Source organism: Malaclemys terrapin, chromosome 7, assembly GCF_027887155.1.
Source record: "Malaclemys terrapin pileata isolate rMalTer1 chromosome 7, rMalTer1.hap1, whole genome shotgun sequence".
In the NCBI taxonomy this organism is placed as follows: domain Eukaryota; kingdom Metazoa; phylum Chordata; order Testudines; family Emydidae; genus Malaclemys; species Malaclemys terrapin.
This window is the reverse complement of record NC_071511.1, coordinates 8,726,891-8,743,349: the sequence shown is the minus strand read 5'-3', so window position 1 is coordinate 8,743,349 and position 16,459 is coordinate 8,726,891. Positions and strand designations below refer to the sequence as shown.

The 16,459-nt window shown below is 42.2% G+C and overlaps 1 protein-coding gene across 1 annotated transcript in view; it reads left to right on the top strand.

Moving 5' to 3' along the window:
- The first annotated feature begins 314 nt into the window (after nt 1–314).
- Nucleotides 315–16,459, top strand: part of TMF1 (TATA element modulatory factor 1) — a 31,489-nt gene continuing 15,344 nt past the window's right edge. Inside the window, exons 1-9 of the mRNA XM_054033508.1 lie at nt 315–615; nt 5,029–6,272; nt 7,740–7,843; nt 8,937–9,063; nt 10,415–10,520; nt 12,716–12,858; nt 15,124–15,290; nt 15,497–15,653; nt 16,296–16,388. Of these exons, the coding sequence (XP_053889483.1) occupies nt 474–615; nt 5,029–6,272; nt 7,740–7,843; nt 8,937–9,063; nt 10,415–10,520; nt 12,716–12,858; nt 15,124–15,290; nt 15,497–15,653; nt 16,296–16,388 (2,283 nt within the window). The 5' untranslated portion in view covers nt 315–473. The remainder of the gene's footprint in view (nt 616–5,028; nt 6,273–7,739; nt 7,844–8,936; nt 9,064–10,414; nt 10,521–12,715; nt 12,859–15,123; nt 15,291–15,496; nt 15,654–16,295; nt 16,389–16,459) is intronic.

Below are 16,459 nucleotides of genomic sequence, written 5' to 3'. Positions count from 1 at the left end.
GTGTATCTATAAGGCAAAGCCCATCATAGCGGGCGCTGTTGGTGGTTCGTCCTGCCAGGGACCAAGGCGGCACTGAGCCAAAACTCAGGAGTGGAGAAGTCTCGCGTGAGAGCGAGGCCGCGACCTTGCCGTCCGCCATGACACATACCCAGGCGGAAGTCACGCGAGCTGCGGGAGGTAGGGTTGTGCCGCGGTAACTATGGCGGCGGGGACGGCAAGACTAGCAGTCACATGACCACCCGCAGGCTGACGCGCCGAGTGAGCCTGCGCTGGGTTTATTGACAAGTGTGCGACGTGGAGGCGCGCGACGTGCGGGGCCCTCCCTCGGGCTGGGGGTGGGGGAGGCGGTGGTGCGGGGCCTTACTGCCGTGGCTGCTGCTCCCCGCGCCCTCCCGCGGATCCAGGGGCCCGCGCGCTGCGTTCCCCGCCTGGCCGCGGAGGCCCCGGGCTCCGGGACCGAGCCGGGCGGGGGCATGAGCTGGTTCAACGCCTCCCAGCTCTCGAGCTTCGCCAAGCAGGCGCTGTCGCAGGCCCAGAAATCCATCGACCGGGTGCTGGACATCCAGGCCGAGGAGAGCCCCTGGGCCGAGGCCGTCCTCCCCGACCGCGGCGACGGTAGGTGTGCGAGCGGCCGCGCCCCTCACCGGGGTGTCTGAACTGCGCCCTGGGGCCGCCCCCTGTGCCGCGCCCCTCACCGGGGTGTCTGAACTGCGCCCTGGGGCCGCCCCGCTGTCCCCTGGTCCCCCGCCCCGCTGTGCCGAGCCCCTCACCGGGGTGTCTGAACTGCGCCCTGGGGCCGCCCCGCTGTCCCCTGGTCCCCCGCCCCGCTGTGCCGCGCCCCTCACCGGGGTGTCTGAACTGCGCCCTGGGGCCGCCCCGCTGTCCCCTGGTCCCCCGCCCCGCTGTGCCGCGCCCCTCACCGGGGTGTCTGAACTGCGCCCTGGGGTCCCCCGCTGTCCCCTGGTCCCCCGCTCTGCTGTGCCGAGCCCCTCACCGGGGTGTCTGAACTGCGCCCTGGGGTCCCCCCGCTGTCCCCTGGTCCCCCGCTCTGCTGTGCTGTGCCCCTCACCGGGGTGTCTGAACTGCGCCCTGGGGCCGCCCCGCTGTCCCCTGGTCCCTCGCTGTGCCGAGCCCCTCACCGGGGTGTCTGAACTGCGCCCTGGGGCCGCCCCGCTGTCCCCTGGTCCCTCGCTGTGCCGAGCTCCTCTCTGGGGTGTCTGAACTGCACCCTGGGGTCCCCCCGCTGTCCCCTGGTCCCCCACTGTGCTGTGCCCATCACCGGGGTGTCTGAACCTCGCCCTCGGGTCACCCCCCTGTGCTGTGCCCATCACCGGGGTGTCTGAACTGCGCCCTGGGGCCGCCCCGCTGTCCCCTGGTCCCTCGCTGTGCCGAGCCCCTCACTGGGGTGTCTGAACTGCGCCCTGGGGCTGCCCCGCTGTCCCCTGGTTCCCCCTGGTGCTGTAGGAGACAGAAAATGAGGTGGTCTCTGCTCTGAGGTGCTTGTAGTCTAGGCCAGTGGTTTTCAACCTGTGGTCCGTGGACCCCTGGGGGTCTGCAAACTATGTCTAAGGGGTCTGTCATTACCATAGAACAGTGGTTTTCAATCTTAGACTATGTCTAAGATTTCCAAAAGGTTCTGCACTTCCATTCAAAATTTTTTGGGAATGGGGAAAAAAAAAAGGTTGAAAACCACTGATCTACGCAGCAGCACAGAGGCCGGTGCTGTGTGGAGGCCAGGTTCTGCCCACCAATGTTACACACGTAGTGAGTGATGTTTGAGGATAGAATGTGATCCTCTGGCAGAACCATCTGCTGTCATATTTATTGTAGAGGTGCTGAGGAGGCTGCCTTGAAAACAAGTTTTTTTCTGCCTCTTTCACAACTTATTCTGTATTTTTTAACTTTACAATTATATAGCCCCATTGGAGGTATTCAAAGCTCTTTGCAAACAATTACTTAAGTTTCCTAATATGTTTACCATATTACAGGTGAAGGAAAATGAGGCACAAAGAAGCCTAGCGCTTTCCGCAAGGTGTAAAATGAGGAATTGCTGGAACTGATATTGGTTCTTTTTCCTCTGCTCTAGTTGACGACTGACAGTAATATTCCCAATTTTGAATAATGTTAATATGCTTATGCCTTGAGGATAAACTTTTAATTCATCTACTCAAGAAACTTGTTAATTCATTGTTGCTCAATGAGGATGACAGGTGTGAAGAGAGAAATGTCTAAGTAATATGATTTCTCCACCACTCGTTTGTCTAATTCTGATACAGGCATCTCTGCCTCTACTATCAGTGTCTACTGCATCCATCCCTCTCCAAGTTCATAGAAATTCAGTGCCGTTTCATGCGGAAGTTAATGTACTTTGTGGCAGAATAAACTACTGCAACTTCCTGCTTGCAAATGTTTATTAAACAAATTAGATTGTAGAAAGTTTGCCATAGTCTAAATGATGAGGTGATGTCTGTTATTTATATAAGGCACAGCATTAATACAGAACTTGAAAGAAAACTTGATCTTAAATTATAGTATTGAGTTTCTTTCTAGGCTATACTGCCAAGGTGAAGAAGTCCTGATATGTGATTTTAAAATTAGGTATGCAGGATAAAGAGACTCAGGAAGCTGAAATGATAGCCAATCAATGTCCTTAGTACAAATGTTGTGTATATCTTGAGCATAATATAGCAGTAAAATGGAGATAACAGTGTGTTTACCAGGCAGAGTAAACTTGAATCTCTAATAAAGGACAGTTGGAGAACATTTTCCAGGGTGATAGTGAAGTATAAACAAAGTTTAATATATAAGCGTTTCTAGTAAAAAGCAGTAGCCACCTGTCAGATGGCTTCAGTGTCATATAAGTTAAATATTGGGGGTTTTGTGTGAACAACGGTTATACAAAACTCAATCCCTGCTTCTTTTAGTATTATACCAAATCATATTAAAATGTCAGTTGTATTTAAGTTTTTGTGATAATAATATGAAATTCATAAGGACATCAGTAAAGGTAATTCAGAGGTCATGAGCAAACTGTGTGTGGACCAGATAAAAATACATTTTAGTGATTTCAGCTTATTTTTAAAAATAAGTATATGTATTGTCAAACTGTTGCCAGACTTTCAGATGTGCTGAATCACATGCATTTCACCCGAAAGGCAGTATGAGTTTTTAGTGCTCAGCACTTATGGCAATGAAGCCATTAGTGTCTTACCCAAACTTTAAATATTAATGTTACTAAGTATGATGTAATCAATAATGTACTAGTGCATCAATTGCTATTGCGTGTTATAACTTAGAGATTTGGTATTAGTTTACTAATGCATGCCTTAACGAAATATTTGTTGGGACAAATCTCTTTTTACATAAGTCTGAAATAAGTAGTGAGATATCCAGTGCTTTGACTACATGCGGGAAATATCTTGGAAATTATTCTTGAACCTCAAATGTTTTCTGTTCCATATTGTCCTGTCAGTTACTGCATTTACGACACTACTAAAATTTGACAATGAAATTCTTCACATCCTACCCAACATATACGGACATATACCTATCTCATAGAACTGGAAGGGACCCCGAAAGGTCATTGAGACCAGCCCCTGCCTTCACTAGCAGGACCATGTACTGATTGTGCCCCAGATCCCTAAGTGGCCCCCTCAAGGATTGAACTCACAACCCTGGGTTTAGCAGGCCAATGCTCAAACCACTGAGCTATCCTCCCCCCTACCCAGAGAACAAAACCGTCCAGAGGTTAATATGAGAGATGAGGCTGGGAGGGATGCCACCAAAGTCCAAGGCAAACAGATGCAGTACCCTGTTTGCTGCTGTGGGACAGGACTGAGGAGCAGAGTGAAGCTAACTGGATTATTGTTAGTTTTACTGTTGCTCCACAAGGCTGGGCATAGCAACCGTGGAAAACAAAGGAATGTCTTGGTTTTAGCCTGTTTGAGAAGATTAGGGACAGCCCCCAAGGCACTGAAGTTGTTTGTCAGCTGCCTCAAAAAGTTTGTTCCACTGGTTTGTGTTTGGAAGTTTATTGTCAAGCCATAAAGGCTAGAACCTTTTAGCCTTAATTCTTCAAAAATTGAAAGCTGAGACTGTCTCAGTTGTTAGAATTAGTTTTCCACTTGTCAGTGACAGGTAATTTTTTTAAAACCCTGATAATTGCAATTTGCTCTTTTCTGATCTGCCTAATACTCTGAACTTCAGAGTGTCCAGATCACTGTAACTAGCATACTCTCACTACAGTAAGCCGGTTATATTCCCTGTCCACTGTCCCCTTCACTAGTTTCCTTTCCATCTTGGAAATTGTCCTTTATGATTTTCAAAACTCTGTATGGACCTATTTCACTCTCTCTAGAAACTGGGCATGATGGGGCTGAGCCGTCGGGGACATTGCCTGGGGCAGGCTCCTGGGGACAGGTCATCTCTGATTCCCAGCTCACCGCCTGTGGGGGAGGGATAGCTCAGTGGTTTGAGCATTGGCCTGCTAAACCCAGGGTTGTGAGTTCAGTCCTTGAGGGGGCCACTTGGGGATCTGGGGCAAAATCAGTACTTGGTCCTGCTAGTGAAGGCAGGGGGCTGGACTCGACGACCTTTCAAGGTCCCTTCCAGTTGTTCTAGGAGATGGGATATCTCCATTAATTAATATGCACCTTTTTCAGCTGCTTCTCAGATCTTGGTATAACTCCTCTCTGCCTTCCTATCCCCCACTGACGTTCCACAGTTGCTGGGAAGAAGAAAAGTCATTTTCATCTGTGTTGCTCTACCTTTCTGGAGTTCCTTCTGTACGTTGAATCATTATGGCTCCTTTAAACTTTGACAATTACTTGTAAAATGTAAGGTTGCAATAACAATAAAAGGTACTATGGCTAGCTATATATCTTCTTTCATGCTGTATGTTCAACATCATATAACTTTCTTTTTTAATTTTCTGTATTGTTGCATCTTGCAATGCCAGTACTGCAAAACCGTAACTTTTATATTTTAGATGTTTTTCATATGGATGATTTTCTTTACTTCTTATTTTAGGAACAAATTCCCTTACAAGTGGAGGATGGGATACTTCTACCTGGGGATTAAACTCAAATATAGAACCTCAAAGTCAGCCAATATCCTCACCAACAGCAATCACCAAACCAGTTAGGAGGACAGTGGTGGATGAATCTGAGAATTTCTTCAGTGCCTTTCTCTCTCCACCAGATATTCAGAGTATACAGCAGAATCCAGTGGTGTCTAAACCTCCAACCAAATCACAGCGACCCAAAGAAGAAGTGAAAAGCACTTTAAAGGAATCTCTATGCAGCAATCAGCCAGAAATGCTAGTAGAAACTGAGACAGAAGCAAAAGATTCCTCTGCATCTGTGCTAGTGGACTTGAAAAACCTTGATGTTCCCCAGGAAAATCTAGAAGAAAGTTCTGCACTTGAAACTGATGCTAAGCATGAAGAGAATACAGACAAAGGCACTGATGATAAGGTGGCCACTCTAGATCTCAAAGTACCTGAAGTTGTTGTTAATGTGAAATCTAATGCAGGAAATGATGTATCAGGAAGTGCTCCTGACAGCCCTGCACAATCTCTTACTGCAGAGACAAAGGACATAGGTTTGGAAAGTAAGGAACAAAAAAATGAGGACAGACAAAGCAACACACCTTCACCTCCTATTAGCGCTTTCTCCTCGGGGACATCCACAACTAGTGATATTGAAGTTTTGGACCATGAAAGTGTAATAAGTGAGAGCTCGGTAAGTTCAAGACAAGAGGCTACAGATTCAAAATCCAGTCTTCATCTGATGCAAACTTCCTTTCAGCTCTTATCAACATCTGCCTGTGCTGAGTATAATCGTTTAGATGACTTTCAGAAACTGACTGAGAGTTGCAGCTCCTCTGATGCTTTTGAAAGAATTGACTCATTTAGTGTGCAGTCGTTAGATAGCCGAAGTGTGAGTGAAATCAATTCAGATGATGAATTATCCGGCAGAGGTTGTGCTTCAGCATCTCTCACAGTCAGCCCTTTAACACCAAAGACTGAGATGGTTGACCTCATGAAAAATAAATCTAAAGAAGAATTGAATGAGACACTTGTACACGCAGAGGAAACTGAAATGGAGGAAAGTGGGAGAAGTGCGACCCCTGTTAACTCTGAGCAACCAGATATTCTGGTTGCTGCTGTACAAACAGATGAAGGACAAACTGTCAAAGTGGAGGTTGTGATGCAGCAGCAAGGTGCTGAAAAGTTGCCTAAAGTGAATTGTGAAAAGGAAGAGCTTTGCAAGGTAACTCTAGAATATGTTACGCAAACACACAACATGCATTCTGTGGGCTGAATTCATCCCAGTTGTAAGGGAGTGAAGCTGCATTGATCTTGACCCCTAGTCATTGACTTATACCTGGACCAAATAAGTCCATACTGCATCATTCTGTACTAATGGAAAATTCTTTGATCCTGCAATGTAAGGCTCCATCTGTTCAGAATCTCAGTGAAATCATTAGAGCTCCGCATGGGTGCAAGCATCAGTCTGTGTGGACCTGGCTGCAAGACTGGGGCCTTAATGGGTATGTCTACACCGCAGCTGGGAGCGAGCCTCCCAGCCTAGGTAGACGTTCATGCTAGTGGGGCTTGAGTTGGCGTGCTAAAAACAATAGCATGGACATTGTGGCTTGGGTTCTCAAACCCATCTGTCCCCTAGGCTTGAGAGCCTGAGATACAGTGTCCATACTACTATTTTCAGTGCATTGTCTTGAGGCCTACTAACAAGAATCTGGCTCAGGCTAGGTCTACACTACAGACTTATCAGTATAACTACAGTCATGGGCTGTTACATAATTATGTTTAATTAGATAATTGTATAATTATTGAATAGCGAAGACTTTTTTTGGTTTAGAAACCTGTGATTGTTCATGAAATATAGCAGATTTTTCAGTTATATGCCCTAATTAGATTGTGATACATGTTTGATGCACATACTTTATCTGTTATTGGAGATTGACTTATATTTGTTACATGTAGTTTGTAGACTCCATTTGCATTTTATCATGCCTCTTCTGTGGTAAAGTGCCACAAAACAGTGGAATGAGAAGTATAAAGGAGTTTTTAATCATGCACATTTATTTATTAAAAATCTAGAAAGTAAAGAGCCTTGTTTTTCTTGTTTCTTAACTTCATCTGATAAACTTTTTGAGTCTCTGTTTAGTACTTATGGCCAGTAGTTGTAAACGAAACTTCTGCTCCCTAGTGTAAAAACTTAAAACAGCTGTTACAAATGAAGCATTTTGGAAGCAATTACTCTTGCACTTACATAACATCTTTATCTCTTAAAAACATGAAAAAGATTCAAAATTAAGTTGTCAGATGCCACAATTGTAATCTCTGTCATCTGCAAGTGTATCTGACAAAATAAGCAAATAGGAAGATAGTGGAGACTATGGGCCCTATTTAGCACTCTTTACTCAGACAGAACTACCATTGAACTACTACTGAATTTAATGGGAATTTTAGCTGAGCCAGGAATTCCCTTTGTTAAAAGTTTAGAAAACTAAATAGATTCAAAACATCCAGATTCTGTTTCTGATATAATTAGATGTAAAAGCTTACCATGAGGCTTGCCATTCTTCATTGACTTTAAAATAAAAGTTCCTAAAAGTATCAAAAGAATTCCAACCTCAAAACCCAGCTAAAGAAAAAAAAAATGCTATTTCCATCATTTAACTGTTTTTGATCTTAATGTCTAAAATTTATTCAGATGATTGATTTGTTGACTGAGAAGCTGGAGAAGAGGGAAACACAATTATTAAGTGTTAGTAAAGAGAAGGCAGGCCTGGAAGAAGCTTTCGATAACCTGAAAGAGTAAGTATCAAAATAGCGACAGTTCTGAATGTAAGCGTTCTGCTTATAAGTGCTAAATTGTGACTTATTGCAACAAAAATGGGGGCTACTTAGGTGTGTGATACAGTAAAACAAATATTTTTTATTAGTGTTCAAACAACTGTTTTATTTGTGAAATCAGCCTGCTATTAGTGTGAAGTAGTCATGATTTTTTGTTTGTTTATTAAATAACTTAATAAACAATCAGTTGTCTTTTACACAGTAAAAAGAACGGGAGTACTTGTGGCACCTTAGAGACTAACAAATGTATTTGAGCATAAGCTTTCGTGGGCTACAGCCTACTTCATCGGATGCATGTAGTGGAAAATACAGTAGGAAGATAGATATATATATATACACACACACACACAACATGAAACAATGGGTGTTACTATACACACTATAAGGAGAGTGATCAGTTAAGGTGAGCTTTCCTCAGCAGGAGAGGAAAAAAAACAAAAAAACTGTTTGTAGTGGTAATGAAAATGGCCCATTTCCAGCAATTGACAAGGAGATGTGGGGGAGGGGGGAGAATAAGCATGGGGAAATAGTTTTACTTTGTGTAATGGCCCATCCACTGCGTCTTTGTTCAAGCCTAATTTAATGGTGTCCAATTTGCAAATTAATTCCAATTCAGCAGTCTCTCCTTGGAATCTGTTTTTGAAGTTTTTTTGTTGTAATATTGCGACTTTTAGGTCTGTAATCGAGTGGCCTTGGAGACTGAAGTGTTCTCCAACTGGTTTTTGAATTTTATAATTCTTGACGTCTGATTTGTGTTCATTTATTCTTTTACGTAGAGTTACATAGTGTAACTCTTGTTGTACCGATGCTGTATGTTTACCCATTCATTAGCAGAGCTTGATTAGTGGATAATGTGTTTTAGATGAAATCATTGAAGTGCCAACCTTATTTTACACTATTTAACTAAATCGGTGAAGATCTTCTAAAGACCTGTGTTTCTGATGAGTTTCAATGTTTTGAGTCTTGCTAGTTAAAGTTTATTATAAGAGCTTGTTGAATGCAGTTTGAAATGTCAACATAACCATTGGACTATTCTAAAATGTCTTAAATCTAGTGAAATGTTTAGAGTGAAAGAAGAGAGCAGTAGCATTTCATCTCTTAAAGAGGAGTTTACTCAGCGAATAGCAGATGCTGAAAAGAAGGTCCAGCTAGCATGCAAAGAGAGGGATGCAGCTAAAAAGGTAATCAGCTTCCTAGCTGAATTAGTATTTATAACACTAAATAGTCTCAGCTTCCCTTAGGAGCAAATCATAGAAATTGAGGTTGGGAAAACATGATATTTACAGGAGCCACTGTGAAGTAACTTAGATATCAATAAAAAGAAGAACAGGAGTACTTGTGGCACCTTAGAGACTAACAAATTTATTAGAGCATAAGCTTTCGTGGACTACAGCCCACTTCATCGGATGCATAAGTGGGCTGTAGTCCACGAAAGCTTATGCTCTAATAAATTTGTTAGTCTCTAAGGTGCCACAAGTACTCCTGTTCTTCTTTTTGCGGATACAGACTAACACAGCTGTTACTCTGAAACCTGTTAGATATCAATATAAAGGTTTTGGGTTTTTTGTGTGTGGTGTTTTGGGGGGATGGGCTCCACAAGACCTGATAGAGATGTTTTCATGATTTTATTAAAAAAAAAAAGGGGGGGGGAGGGGTTTGGGATTTAAACATTCACTGTTCAAACACTAAAGCATTTTGCTTAGGGTGGTCTGTTCATAGTCATTCTGCAAAAAGTAAATTAAACAGCATAATTAAAAAATATTCTTAAATTCAGATTTTAAAAAATGCTTTATTATTAAACACAGTTGTTTTGTCAATGCCCCTCTAAATGTGTGTTGGAGCAGTTGGGGTTGTACTTTTTAGGAGGAAGTAGAATCCCACGTTATCTGATATTCACTTGCATGAATTAAATAGTTCTGGGTTTTTTTGCTACATCACAGAGGTTTAAAATGGGATGAGGTAAAGGCAAAAGAAAATTCTGATTGAAAAGAGAAAATGGGGGTATTCATAGATTCCAAGTCCAGAAGGGACCACTGTGATCATCTAGTCTAACCTCCTGCTTAATACAGTCTATAGAATTCCCCCAAAATAATAGGGGTGTTAGTGAACTTAAAAAATATACACTTAAGGCTAGTTATCACCTTCTGCATCTTTGAGTTCACACAATTATTGATTGCCTAGTTCTTAGAATAATTTGTTTTCATTCTTTTAACTGCTGGTTTATTCTAAAATACAAAATCTAAAGCAGTAGTTCTCAATCTGAGATCCACAGACCCCTGGGAGTCTGCAAACTATGTCTAAGTTTTCGAAAGGGGTCTGCACTTCCATTTGCAATTTTTTAGGGGTTTGCAAACAAAAAAAGGTTGAAAACCACTGGTCTAAAGTCTTTTTAGGAATCTGAGAAACTATGCTATATTTGGGGCCATATCTATTTTTCCAGTGGATAAAAGCTCAATGTAACTTAACATATGTATTTTAAAAAAAGGCTAACATTATTTATAAATAGTACTAAGAATATTTCCTCCTTTTTAGGAAGTAAAGAATGTTAAAGAAGAATTGGCAACTAGACTAAATTGTAATGAAACAGCTGAACTATTGAAGGAGAAGGATGAACAAATCAATGAACTAATGCAAGAAGGTAAAGTTGGTAAAAGTGTTATAGTAAAGATATTTTAAAAGTGTCTTCTAATGCATTCTGTCTTATTTTAGATACATGAAAATGTCATGTTATTTCAAATATATTCTACATGTGGAAAATGTTTAAGCTATGAATCTCACTCCTATCCATACTTTTTTAAACATCAAAGTGTGGGTATAGTGAACCCCAAATTTGATGGAAGAACTTAGGAATTTCCATCCCCTGTCTCCACTTTCTGATTTGACAGAGAACTCTGGGTGTAGAAGCCTTGTACAGGTAGATATCGTAAATATTTTGCTCTGTCACAAACAAAATTAGATCAGCAGCACGGGCACATTCATCTACATTAGGAAAATGATGTGTAGCTTGTATATCAGTGAATTTATTTTATGTATCCATAACATGGCGAAACAGTGATAATTCATATCAAAGTGTGGCCTAGCAGATAGAATATAGGACTGCGACTTGGGACTCTTTGCGTTCAAATCCTGGCTGTGTTGACTTTGGGCGTCAAATGACTTGCTTGCATGCCTCAGTTATTAACCTATCTGTTCAATGGGAGTTCCTGCTTACCACATAGAGGGTATATTAATGATTATGAAATACTATTAGGTGTTAAGTATTCGTTCACATGAATTGTATGCTGACTTCTTGTAAAAAAACCAACAACCCACTAAACTAAAAAAATTGTATTTTATAGAGTTAGGGACTAAGGCCTGGTCTACACTACTGAGTTGATGTAAGGCAACTTAACGTCAATCTAACTCTCCAAGGGCAGGTCTTCACTACCCGCTGGATCGGCGGGTAGTGATAGATCTATCGGGGATCAATTTATTGCGTCTAGTGTAGACGGGATAAAATTGATCCCCGATCGCGCTCCCCGTCAACTCCGGAACTCCAGCTCGTGAGAGGCGGAAGCGAAGTCGACGGGGGAGCGGCAGCGGTCAACTCGCCGCCGTCCTTATGGCCAGGTATGTTGACCTAAGATACGCTGACTTCAGCTACGCTATTTGCGTAGCTGAAGTTGCGTATCTTAGGTCGACCCCCCCGCTAGTGTAGACCTGGGCTAAGTGTCTACGCTAAAATGTTGCTCCTGCTGATATAACTCGCCCACTACACCAACTTAACTCCACTTCCACAAGAGGGGTAGAGTCAATGTAGATGTAGTTAGGTCAACACATTGTCAGTGTAGACACTGTTGCTGCCTTTTAGAAGCTGTCCCACCCTGACAGTTAAATCGGTGCAAGTGCTCCTGGTGAGTATGTGCACCGCTGATGGAGGGAGGGTAGTATGGACATGCAAAAGCGATTTAATTACTGTGGTGGCTGTATGTCGTTATAACTTAGGTCAGCATAATTTTGCACTGTAGACATACCTTAAGAGGGAAGTTTTCAGGCATTGTGACATCACTATGCTTGTTCCAATGGGATTGGAGGAATGACGGCTATACATTTAAGATGACCAGAACCCACTGACAATAGAAAATGTTATAAGGCTGCCATGTCAGTAGCAGTGTAAAAATACTATAGGTTGAAGTGATTGGGAGAGAAGAAAATAAGCAGCTTTAGCACTGATTCACTGTTAGCTTAATATTGGAATAATTGATGACTTATGTTGATTCCAGTGTCGTCTTACAGTAGATAATATAGTCTGGCGGCAGTTGCATTAATTATCCTTAATATAGCACAGTGTAAGCATGTAGATACTATGGCAATAGGTGCTATACAGTGCCCTAATGTTTGAAATTAAGCACTATAGAGGAGTCAATGTAAAATCATATTTCTTGGTGATACTGCTACTCCTTAGAGCAGGGGTCTGCAACCTTTCAGAAGTGCTGTGCTGAGTCTTCATTTATTCACTCTAAGGTTTCGTGTGCCAGTAATACATTTTAACATTTTTAGAAAGTCTTTTTCTATAAGTCTATAATATAAATAAACTATTGTTGTATGTGAAGTAAACAAGGTTTTTAAATTATTTAAGAAGCTTCATTTAAAATTAAATTAAAATGCAGAGCCCCCCGGACCGGTGGCCAGGACCCAGGCATGTGAGTGCCACTGAAAATCAGCTCGCGTGCTGCCTTCGGCACCTGTGCCATAGGTTGCCTACTCCTGCCTCGGAGAAAACAAATCTTGCACTACATTGGATGATGGAAGGACATGCTAATATTTAACTTCATACACGTTTTTCTTTTAAAGGAGAAAAGCTTTCAAAACAGCAGCTACACAATTCCAACATCATTAAGAAGTTAAGAATGAAGGAGAAGGAAAATGAAAATACTAATACAAAACAGAGCAAAAAGATTAAGGAGTTAGAAGAGGAGTTGCAGCATTTAAAACAGGTTAGATATATTTACAGTCACATTCTGTAAATCACATTATTCTGATATTGGTTCCTTTAACTCTGACTATACAAGATAGTCTTTTTGAGGGGTTTCATAATAGCTTTTGTTCCTTTGTACTTCATTGTGGTTTGGAGATTGCGGTCCCTCTTCTGATTCTCAGTAGTTTGGGGCATGTGGTTTCTGGATGCTTTCACTCAGTCCATTAACTATTCTTCATCATTTGTTTCTAATTCTGTAGTTCCTCATTGTTTGCACTCTTTCTCCATCTTCCTTTGGGGGTAACTTTATGTAGCTGTAGTTAGGTTTTTTTATACAGTCAATTATGGATATCTTTCTAGAAAAATTTTACTTAAAATAACTATATTTTTTATTAGTGTTTCACTATTGCATTAGTTGAAGTGTTGAAATACCTCAGTGGTTGCAGATGTTGTCCTGAATGAACAATGCCCATCTGAAATACCGGCTTACTAGGGTCAGACTTAGTTTATTTTATTGTGATTTTCTGTGAAAGTTCAGGACACAAATGTCACTTCATGCTTTCAGAGGCTTAATAGCCTCTTGGCTGCCATAACAGTAGCTAGTTTAGCCTTGGTGATCAGATGTGGAATTCCCAGTTTAGCTTTCCAGACCTAGGTTTATGGCACTCCTGTGAAGGGCTCTTTTTAGTATGTCATGTGCGTTACAGACATTATTGATTCTCATACCTTGGAGTGGAGATATATTAGAGCAACCAGAGAAGTTTTGATGATATTATTTTAGTTCTTTGTCGATGTTGCTGTCAAGCATTCCTGCGGTGGCTCAAAAGCATGATTACCAACCTCAGGGCTGACTGTCAGGAAACAGGGCACAAACCCCAAACTGGCTGAGAGCTGTAAACTTAGATTTAATTAACCAAGTATAAAGTGTAAACTCCTCAGGCAGTGTAACAGCCTAATCATGGAGTCACAGACATTCCCCTGGGATACTCTGATCTATCTTGTCACTTAGTCAAGCTTGTCTTAGTGATCGATGGTCCCTTACATCAAGAATTATAAGAATGTTCAGGTAACTCCAAGTCCCAAAGGGCCAGTCACTTACCCCACCTCAGTTGCACCTTAGAGCTCACATCAATCCTTTAATAAACTGTCTAAAGATTTATTAACTAGGAAAAGGAAATAACAGTTATTTACAAGGTTAAAGCAGGTAAACAAATGGTTCGTCTAAAATTTCAAATGGTAATAGAAGCATCTATAATAAGCAAGCTCTGTATGTCCTTTATGGCTAACCCAACCCAAGCACTTAGGATCTTTTGCTTATGCTTAGTAATCCTTGCTCTTCAAAGTCCAAGCAGCATAAAAGATACAGTTCCCCCTTCTTAGGGCTTTTTATTCCTATACTAACGCACTGGTGAGCCAGACTGGTTCCAACTATGTATTTATCAGTGTTCAGCTGAGACCTGGGAGCCTTGGCATGTGCTGGCACCTGGTCTGCCAGTGTCACAGTTGCCACCTAAACAACGGTGGTCGTCATGGGCGGTGGGTGGGGGAGGCTGAGCTCCGCCCCTAGGGCCCTGCTTTGGCAGTGCCACTTGGCTCCAGGGGCTGGGGAGGCTGCAGCGGCACCACCGTGTGCTCTCCCTCCTGGTGCTCCAGGGCTAGGGTGGGCTGCGGGCACTAGCCAGCCTGGGGTGGAGGCTGGTGGTGGGGGAGCTCTGGGTTCTGAGGCGCACGGAAGGGGTGGAGCATCTGGCGGAAGGGGTGGGGCTGGAGGATGGCCTCCCCCAGCCAGAGGTTCACGAGCCGCCCATGGCGGTAGTTTCCTTATCTCAGTAGGTATCCCATACACCTCTCCCTTTTTTCTTCAACTTTAGTTAAAGCTCCTTTCCAGGAATCTTACATTCTAGGCTTTCACTCACCAAAGGTAATTTTAAGACTATTCGGTGGTCTTAGTAAGTCTTATTCAGGCTCTTGATATTTCACTCTCACTAAAACTTACATTAGTGCTCAGCAGGGCTTTCTGTTGGCCCTGAGCTTGATTGCCACAAGTTGCCTATGCCTATGCCTAGAAGTAGATGTCACTATAGTTTTATTGGTCTATGTTTTATTGACTCATAGGTATGCTGTAACCATTCAAGTGCAAAATGTTGTAGTCTTAATTGGAGCTGGCGTTTCACGTTTTAATGGAATTTAACTCAGGAAGACTTTATAAAATGCTCCATCTTAAATTTGGAAGGGGTTTTTCAGTTATTTTGATAGACCTGTAATTTTTTTTTCACTCTAATAGGTTCTTGATGGCAAGGAGGAGGTTGAAAAGCAGCATCGAGAGAACATTAAACAACTGAACAGTGTGGTAGAGCGACAAGAGAAGGATCTCAGCAGACTTCAGGTCGACATGGAAGAGCTTGAAGAACGGAACCGAAGTGTTCAAGCAGCACTTGATAGCTCATACAAGTAAGCAGATACTTGCATGCAAAAATCAAGACATTTACATTTAAAACTCCTGTGTGTGGTGGCTGAGAAATGTTTATAATATGTAGTAAAAAATTACTTGGTAAGTCATCTTGACATGGTATAAACTGTGAGGATCACTGTAGTTTTTCTACTTAATTTGAATTTTATGATATAAAATTCCAGTGCCTTTCATTCTTGGTTTGTAGGGAACTTGCTGATCTTCACAAAGCGAATGCTACAAAGGATAGTGAAGCACAAGAAGCAGCATTAAGTCGTGAAATGAAAGCTAAGGAAGAACTTGGATTAGCTCTGGAGAAGGCCCAAGACGAGGCCCGCCAGCAGCAAGAGGCTTTAGCAATTCAGGTGAGCTTTAAGCATGGGGATTAAAACTTTCTTTTCTAATTTGTGTGTGTACTTTGGGCTAGTGGATGGTGTGCTCTATTGAAGGCTTTGTGCAAGCTGGATGTCAAAATTCTCCTCCATTCTTCCAAAAAAAATAATCTTTTGACAGAAACAGCTTGGAAAAAATACTTAACAAATCTAGCATGACTGTTCTGTAAGCTAGTAAATAGAAAATAGCGTGAACACCAGATAAGTCATAAATTCAATTAAAAATGGATCAAAACATAGGAGGAGAAAAGTCATGTCGCACTAAACCGCTTGTCCAAAGTCATAATTCTAAATGTGTTTATCTTGTCTAAAGTCGTAATTATAATTTTGGTGGTAAGCCATGGTTCATGCTTGTGCCATTCTTATTGTGATGCTAAGTGTTACCTCCTTGAACTGGACACTGTATAACTAGTCAGTGTGTGGGTAAGCTAGTGACACTATTATGCACATGCTGTGTGGGGGTATGCATAGCTGACTTGTAAAACTCATAAATTGGAGGCCCTGTACAACATTCACTGATGCAAGTACGCGTGGCTGTAGCAGTGACAAGTGGAAACTAAAATTCTTCATTAGGAATTATGAAATATAGTAATTGTCTGATTCCTGCTAATACAGGTGGCAGACTTGAGACTGGCACTTCAACGAGCCGAGCAGCAAGCAGCAAGAAAGGAGGACTATTTGCGCCAAGAAATCCATGAACTACAACAGGTACAGTAACAATTGTTTCATTGATATTTCTAGCTGCTTCATGTTTATTTGGTTCAAAATAAAAAAGGCAA